General features: G+C 37.8%; 1 protein-coding gene across 1 annotated transcript; it reads left to right on the top strand.

Moving 5' to 3' along the window:
* Window positions 1-6919: 6919 nt before the first annotated feature.
* LOC104506480 (taste receptor type 2 member 40-like) lies at window positions 6920-7264 on the top strand (the record flags this gene model as incomplete). The annotated part of the gene is made up of 1 exon (XM_010147441.1): window positions 6920-7264. A coding segment is annotated over one exon (345 nt), but the record flags the coding sequence as incomplete, so codon positions are not given.
* Between the last annotated feature and the right edge of the window lie 2278 nt (window positions 7265-9542).

Consider the following 9542-nt stretch of genomic DNA (forward strand, 5'->3'; position numbering starts at 1 on the left):
CTCTTACACTGATACGGGGCAAGGTTTTGGTAAGGCTTTTAGAAGAAGTGGATTTGGGAGGGAATTATGTGAATCTGGAATGTAGTGAAGGTGATCCTCTTAGGCAAACATGAACATAAACTAGAGTGGAATGAAAGGAGGAAATGGGAGGAAGTGGTGCAGGTAGTATCCAACCTTACTTGGGAGGTGAACGTATTTCTTTTCACACTTTGTGTGCTATAAACCATAAAGTCATTTTTACAAACACTGTCTTGAGTTGATGAATGCATATATTAAACTCTTTTTATTCATGACAAGGAGCAACTGATAATAGTCATTAGTTTTCTTCTATCTCTTGCTCCCTCCTTTTGGGCTGTGCATGCACTCTTTCTTCCTTAAAATTGCAGTTACACCTCTGACCTCTCACAAATATTTTACAAGGCTGTTTCCACCAGCTGTGTCTGATGGATCTTCCATTTTGACAATGGCTTTCTTAACAAAAAAACCCTTGTGTTGTACTGAAATTAACAGTACATTATCCCCAGCACAATAATGACAGCAGCATGACAACTTGCAAATTAATGGTAAAATAGATTATCAGCCTTTCACACACATTTCTTGAGATATTTTGCAACATTAATTCTTTGTACAATATAAAGTCTGGAATGTGTTAAATAGCAGCATAATTTACTATTGCTTACCAGATGCAGAATGTTTTAAGGTTCAGAAGTCATCCATATCTTGACAAATACGTGAGGAACATTTAATAAACCACTTCGGAAAGTGTCACGGATGTAAACAGCCAGTAATAGAGCCAAGAATGCTTCTTTTGGGCACACTGCTTAAACCCAGATGTTGCTGGCTCTCCTATATGATTTTCTTTGCAAATTTTCTTTTGTAGAACTGTTTCTGCGTCTTATACAAGAAGTATGCTCCCATCCTTTGTTTGTTTCAATTATTTTACTCTAAGCATCTAAGTAGCAGTAATATTTCACTGTCTTATGTCAGAGGTCAGAGATTTCAATCAGAGCTGAACTTTATGATACAATGGGTTGTAAATGTTATTTACAATTTACTATGGGCTGTAAAAAGCTTATTTCTAAGGAGCTCATGATATAGAGGTGAGAAAATGTCATGAGGATCTTGTAGCCACTTACTCCATTGGAACTAAATTTACTATGACTGTAAAACAACGTGCTTCCTCCAACTTGAAATAAAACTTTTTCTTTATTTTTGAATCACATATTGTAAGTAAAAAATAATAAGTTATTCTCATCTCCTTGACTCTTTTCATTGGGAAATGGAATGTTTACTGTCATAGTAATATTCATCCTGAGGTACTGGACTGTTTTGAAAGTGCTCCAATTTAGTTGCGGTAGAAAACACACTAGCAGTCGGCAAATGGTTAACACTTGTCAAATCCAAAACTATAATGTCAGCAGGATGTGGGCAAAAAAGCTGAAATTATTCCAAGATTATTTTAATTAATCCCACAATGAATTTCCAGGATTACGGATGGATATTCTTTTGCGTTTAGACAGGAGGCTGGAGGGAGACTGCAGGATGCCGGGTTTACAGTTAAGTTGATGATTAAGTTGGTGAGCCCTTTTGGTTTATGGCCAGCTGTGCTGTTGCAAGAATACACTGTGAAGGTTAAATTAACAAATTTGGGACTGCTGCCCCATGCTCTTGTTCAGATAGGCACCTTAACCTCATCCTTATTTCACTTGGGTCATGGACCAGCATTTACATGTCCATGTCTCCATGAGATGGGAACCCTGGCTCCCAGATTGGAAGGGAATCCAGTTGCACAGAATTTCTAGATGTCCATCTCAACATGTTGTTTTGTTGTTTTTGGTTTTTTTTTTTGTGTAACGGAGCTATCATATCACAGATTTTGAAGTTTGATCCAAATATGGATTGGTGTTGATGAGACCACCAAAACACACTTCTCTTAACATGCAGAAGGATGAGTGAGGATAATGAATGATTGTGACAGTCTGAGCACCTGTCATGCCACACCAAAATCCAATCTCTTGCTTCAAAAATAGCAGCAACAACTCTATGAGAAGAAGAAAACCAGTCCTATTGAACATATTCTAATTTTTTCTATAGCCAATCCAGCCACAGATAATTGCTTCTCACTAAAACTTGTGAAGCAGTGGCAATAGTTGCATGATTCATCAGCAACAGTTCCAAGATATGCACCTTCCTGAACAATAACAGAAATAAATCTTTCAGTATCACATTCATATGTTTCTTGCTCAGAATAAAATGCCAATAGATTAACCAGATACCAGTTAATTGGTGTTTCGTGCATTTCTGTATGAGCTGAATAGGGATTGTTTTACAAGAGTTGGAATTTGTTTGCTTTGCTGCAATAATGTCTCTTAACTACTTCCACAATTAAAATCATTGTAGGGCTTGTGGGAAGTGTACTTATTACCGTTGTTAATTGGAATGCATGAATCAAAAGGGGAAAGCTGTTATACAGTGAGATTTATCTTGCAGGGGAAAATATTGTATCAATTCAGACACTTCTCTCCAGTATTTCCTATTTGTGTCACACTAACATCATACTAAGATTAACTTTAAAAATTGTTACTCTCTGCTTTACTATGTGCTGAACTGCTTTTATAAATTTACAGCAAGATAAATTCAAGGATCTCTGACATATTCTAGGGTTGCTTGTGTCTCATCTGCCAATTAAACCTAGTCTGATCATGACCATTAACTCTGTAGCTCAAAAGGAAGTCTACTAAAGAGCCTTAATGTGGCAAACCTATCTGTTTTTGCAAGGTCTTTGTATCTTTCCTTGTACTTTGCAGAATACCTCATTTCCTTTATTACCATTCTCATTTCATCTTCAGATTTCTGCTGGTCTTAAAGTGGATACCAAAGTTAATCTGTCTGTCTGATTTAATATACCCAAGGACATGTGCTTGTGTAAGTGTCTAAAAAATATTGGTTTCTGGTTTCATTGCTAAGACCATGTTAACATCTCCTGACTACATAATTGAGAAGTCAAAGAGTCCTACAATCTAAATATTCGTTAATTTCTAAATGCTTTCAGTATTTCTCATTATTTTCATCATAATTTATTCCAAATAGAAATAGACTAAGCTGTGGATTCTTCATGATATCAAATAGTGTCTGAAAACTGAAACTTCTTTGACTACAGCATGAAGTTCTTGATATGCAGCATCTCCAAATCTGAACTATAGATTCCATTGATCTCCAAACCTGTACTTTTGTAAATCACTGTTACAAATTTAGGAATTTTAAACTTACTAGAATGTGGAGGAAACAAACTGAACCACCTTGTAGTATTTTTCTCTCTCAAGTTGTGTGAGGATAATCCATGAGATCAATTTTACACCTCCCTCAGGTTGCTGTCAAAGATTTAATCAGAGAAGGTCCCCAGACTGAAGGTCCCCAGACTGAAGGGCGCTATTCGCATTTACAGAGTGACCCATCACAAGCCATACTATTCCTGCTTCTTTTTAGTGTCACTACACCTTGACATATTGCATAACACCTAAATCACATATATTTGTTGCACTCAGTATAAACCTTCTGGTCTGGCTTATCTGCAGTGTACATGCCCTGTAACCATGGTTCACCTATGTAGGGTGCTCAGACTGCCACCATCCTTCAGTATCCTCACTCAATTTTCTGCAAAAACATGTTGCAACTAAATTGTGGGGGTAGGAAAGGGCAAGAAGGGGAAGAAGAGTATTTAAGGACCTGCATACCAGGATGTGAGACTATGTTTTCCAGTGGTCACTGTGTCTTGGGTCATATTGGAGCCAGCATCAGACATGGTCATGTCATAGAATCATTGAATGAATCCCAGAATGGTTTGGGGCAGAAGGGACCTTAAAGATCATCTAGTTCCAACCCCCCTGCCATGGGCAGGGACACCTTCCACTAGACCAGGTTGCTCAAAGCCTCATCCGGCCTGGCCTTGAACACTTCCAGGGATGGGGCATACACAGCTTCTTTGGGCAAACTGTGCCTGTGCTTCACCACCCTCTCTGTGAGGAATTTCTTCCTGATATCTAATCTAAATCTCCCCTCTTTCAACCCATTACCCCTTGTCCAGTCACTTCAGGCTTTTGTAAGAGGTCCCCCTGCAGCTTTCTTGTTAGCCAATTCAGGTACTGGAAGGTGCTATAAAGTGTCCCTGGAGCCTTCTCTTCCCCAGGCTAAACAAGTCGAACTCTCTCAGCCTGTCCCCATAGCAGAGATGTTCCAGCCCTCTGAGCATCTTTGTGAGCTTCTCTGGACTCACTCCAACTGGTCAATATCCTTCTGATATTGAGGGCTCCAGAACTGGATGCAATACTCTGGGTGGGGTCTCCCAAGAGCAGAGTAGAGGGGGGAGAATCCCCTCCCTCTATCTGCTGACCACACTGCTCTAGAAAAAGCCCAGGATACAGTTGGCTTTCTGGGCTGCCAGCGCACACTGCTGGCTCATGTCCAGCTTTACACCCACCATTGTTTCATTGCTGTCCTAGTTGCTGTTCTCCATGAACTGGCCTTTTGTACCTCGGTGCTTGCACATATGTATCACAGCATCTATGAGTAGATTCATAATCCTCTGGAGAACCTCTGAAGGTGACAGTATCCGTCCACCAGGAAGCTCTTGAGCTACTACGAGACAAAAGCAAGAGAACTATTTATATGGATGCCATTCCTGGGAGCAGAGAACATCAGACACAGGTCACTGTGGGACAGGCAATTTAGTTTACCTTAGTTGCAAAGAGTTAAACACCACCAGGGTCCAAAGGTTGTATGATGGCTTTTCTTGAAGTGGAAGGTCTCAAGGCAGGAATGTTCTTTTGTGTCTCAAGTAGTTATTCCCATTTTCGGACTTGCTTAAAGTAAAATGAAATGGATAGGCAAAGATTAGACACGGTTATCTTTAAATTTCTCATTTTTGATTCTGTATATGAAGATAGAATGGAATTTTGTAACTTTTTGTTGAAACAGCTAAGAATCCCTTTTAGTAATACATTTTTCTACATTGTATCTTCCATTGTGGTTTCTTATGCTTTGTAATTGCAGACCTGTTTTTATAACTTCATAAAAATAAAGTGCTATTGTCATGTTCCCTTGAGTAACTTAATGACTACATTTTTGAGGTAACTGACTACTGTAATTATGTAATGCATATTCTCAGGAAGCTTTATGAATATAACTTTAAAATACACTGTAGGCGTTGAGTTACACTTCCTTTATCAATTTTTCCTTAGTAAGATGTGACTTTTCCACTATTGTGAATAATTCTGGTGAAGAACATGATAGAAAAAGTAAACATGTTGATGTGTTCTTAGTTTAAGTTTGTTTGCTTTTTTCCCTTGGGCTTTTTGTCATCTGGAACTGATACACAATATTTTGTAAATGTGTCCTTTTTTTTTTTTTTTTAATTTGTATTGTTGTGGTGAGGAAAGTGTGCTTGGTTTTTAAGAAAAAATAGAGCTCCTAGTCCTTGTGATTGCTGGGACCTAAACTGAAATGTACATGAATGAACTATTGACAGAAAGAAAAGCTGTGGAGATTTTAGATCTGCCTGTTCATTTCAATAAGTTATTGAAGAAATGTACTTATAATAATTTAGCTCAGCTCTTTCTCTTCTGAACAATTCAACAAAAACTTGAAGCTTGGATGTAATGGTAAACAGTAAATCCAACTGGCAGTTTTTACCACATTCGGATTAGAAACTTGGTCTACCTTTTTCTTAGAGTCATTTCACTCCACTGAGAAATGGACTCCAAACATTAATATCAAATTTCTCACAAAACTAATAAATATTTACTGCCAAACAATTTCCAGACTTTTTCCAGCAGCCAAATGATCTCAGCTGCTTCCTACCTGTCAGTCTTTACTTTTTGTTTCATACTTCTCTAATTCTAAAAAGAATGTATTGACTTTATTAATGTGCTAATAATGTGTTCACAGATTGGATTAATGATCCTGAGGCTGAGAAGATGGAGACTAATTGTTCTGTAAATCCAGACTTATTTCTTTACAAAGAAGTACTAATGCAGGACACACAGTATTAGAACCTACCCACTGTTGTGGACTGCTATGCTCATTACAGCATCTAGCCCAAGATGACATGGCTATGCAGATGAATGACAGACTTTCATAAAGAACAGGTCTAGATCTGCTGTCTTGAGGAAGAAACTTCTCTGGGATATGCAGGTGGGACAGAGACCGGGACAGTGAAGGCAGCTGGAGAAGGTGGGGTTTCTAACAGGGTTCTGCCATATGGACTGCTCTGCTTCCCTAAGCTGTCATAACTGCTCATCATACAACAGGTCACTGCCATCTTTTGATCCCATATATGTGACCAACACCAGAGCTAATATATAAGTGGACAACTATATGCAGCTGTAACCCTTGGGTAAGAACAGCTTTGGTTTTGACTGCTCTACTAAAATATGGCTGGAGGTTGTATAATATTCTCTGTGTTAAAAGGGTTTCCACTACTTGGTGTAGTTATAATTGATAGACCTTCAAAGGAGTATGAAAGACAAGAGTTACAGTATAAGACCTTTTGCTTTCTCTTGACATATGTTGCTGCTTGTGTTGGGTTCCATGATGCATTCCCTTCCACATGGTTAAATATGTAACCAGAGAGCCACAGAGCATTCTGTCATTTTAGGTAGGAATATAAACAGTTGGATGAAAGATGGGCAGGTTAATCCAACTAGCTATCCCATGTCTCTAGGGAAAAGCATAGGCAAATCTTATGCATGGTAGAGTTTAGAATTGATTATTATATTCTTCTTTGATTTGCATGTTCAGGAAGTACATGAACAATCATTTTCTGCTATCACTTCCAGCTGTCTTTTTGTTCCGAGATATAAGGTCAGCAGACTGGAGCAGGGGCTAGTCAGATATCATCAGGTCTGCTCAACTTCTTGCACAGCTCCACAATCAAATCACGCACAGTTGACCAAAGCAGCAAGATGTTGCCACCAATAGTTATAATTTCAATAAGTATTGTAGCTATTGAAGTGGTTGTTGGAGTTACTGGAAATGGATTTATTACAGCTGTTAATACCACTAACTGGATCAAAAGCAAAAAAATTTCTTCTGCTGATATGATCCTGATCTTTCTGAGCACATCAAGATTTATTTTGCAGGTGACTATACTGATGCACATTCATAGTCTCTATTTTGCAGATGAATTTAAGTTGGCTTCTGTGTACAAAGCTTTTGCTGTCATATGGATGTTTGTAAACCATGCCAGTTTGTGGTTCTGTACCTGGCTGTATGTACTGTACTGTGTAAAAATAATCAATGTCACCCAATGGCTGTTGCTGCAAATGAAGCTCAGAATAGCTGGAATGGTCCCATGGCTGCTTCTAGGATCGCTGGTGATCTCTTCTGTGACTTCGCTTCCTTTACTATGGATTACACCCAGCACTTACCTCTGCAGCACAACAGGGAACTGTAGAGAAAATAGCACAGCATATATCACTGGCTGGGATGGATTGCACCTCTACCTGCTTCTTCTTTATTTTGTAGGTGGCTTTTTTCCTCTAGTACTGTCTGTGGTAACCTCAGCCCTATTAATTGCTTCTCTATGGAAACACACAAAGAAAATGCAATGTTATGTAAATACATTCAGGGATCCTTTGAAAGATGTTCACCTAAGTGCCATTAAATCCGTTATTTCTTTCTTGATCCTGTATATTTCCAGTTTCATAGCTCAGATTCTGTTGATAATGTCAACTTCTCAAAGTAAAGATGTTGTGAAAGTTGCAGTATCTTTAGTTGTAGCTGGGGCATATCCTTCCATGCACGCTATTATCCTGATCATAGTCAATTCAAAACTGAAATTGGCATTTAGGATGCTTTGCCAGCGTTTTGAGTGTCACAGGGAAAATATGACTCTATGCTTCATATTATAGCTTAAGAGAAACACTCTCATGGAACAGGTCTTGGTTCAAGACTTCTACTCATTTATTTTTTCACTGTCTTTTTTTTTAGTCAGCAACTTTCATCTTTCAGAGACTTCTGTGATTAGACCTCCTTAACATTTCAGAGCATCTGAAATAACGTACATTTTTGCCCCTTTTTCTACACCACTCTTGCTTTCCGTATCTTATTTAATAAAGTGTAAGAATAAGAATGCACTGAAAGGAAACAGTGCACTTAAATAATAAATCAAGTACTGGATGCTTTGTGATTTCAGATTCTTAGTTTATGAGTGACAGTTTTATGATATGTTTTAATTGAAGAAAATGGAGCTAAAAGAGAAACAAAATTTACAGAGCTCACAAATATAATTTCTCTGCTAAAGGATCTTTCACCTGAGAAACTTAAAATTCGAATAAATACATGCTGTATAAACCACAGCTAATGTGACATACAAACAGAATGTGCTCATAAACATGAAAAATGAGGTAAAACATAACCTGAGGGAAAATTAAGATATGGAATGATACAGTAAATTAATATAATCAAATTATATTCTGAAACAAATCTGTGTCTGTTAGGATTCCAGTATGTACATAACACTTTAGAGTTAAATACCTCTTTAAAATGGATTCTTTTGTTCAAAAAATATTTTTGGCTTCTTCCTTTTGTTTTCTTTACCGTAGATTGCTAAGGGGATGATTACAATGTAGAAAGATGTAGGTACATAAATCTACTTGTCCACTGTAGAAAATCTTGTTGAGTTGACCATTTTTATCACAAATTTGCCTTTTTACATGATTTGCTATTGCTTTGAGCAGTTGTGAGTTGTTTCTAAAGACGTTCTGTTTTAATATTTTATGATACTATGAAGTTTCACATGCAGTTGATGAAATATTTTCCTCAACAAATCCTGTCATGTTTTATCAAATAATGTGTTAGAAGATTCTACTGTGAAATTCTTAGCTCAGCTCAAGCATTTTTATGCTGTATATCCTCTCTGCTGGAATTTAGATAATGCTAGATTATAAATCACTATGGTGAGAGGTTTAGTTTAGTCTCATCTTTAAAACTAATGAAGAGTGTGATTCACTTCGTCTTGCAGTGTATTGGCTTCGGTGTTTGAAACATTGGAATTATTAAATGCTTTGAAATCTTATTTAACAATATTAGATAAAGTGAATATAATGTTTTTAACTGGTATCTTATAATACTGTTTACAATTAAATATACGTTAAGAGGAGACATAAATGAATGCACTGTCTCATATGAACTGGTATGATTAGTAGCATGTGTAAACAGCAGGGTAAAACTGCATAGCAGGAGAGGGTGATGATTAAACACATAAACTCAGCATTTGGAGGAGCAGCTAAGACTGCTGTACTGTCCAGTGCTGTGTGTGCTACATCAAGAGAGACCCAAAAGTCCCTCGAGAGCCTTTGCCTGTGTAGTTCTGCAGGGAAGCAGCTGGGAAGAGCTGTGCTTATGCCGCAGCACGACCCATGCTCTGCCAGCATGGACCAAGATTAGATGAGTCATGCAGGGATGGCTCTTTTGGTTGTTTTTCCAGCTGGCAACATCATAAAATGAAAGCCTTCTGAAAGCAATGAGGGTTTTGTTGTTGGTTG

This window comes from Eurypyga helias, unplaced genomic scaffold, assembly GCF_000690775.1.
Source record: "Eurypyga helias isolate BGI_N326 unplaced genomic scaffold, ASM69077v1 scaffold37432, whole genome shotgun sequence".
NCBI lineage: Eukaryota > Metazoa > Chordata > Aves > Eurypygiformes > Eurypygidae > Eurypyga > Eurypyga helias.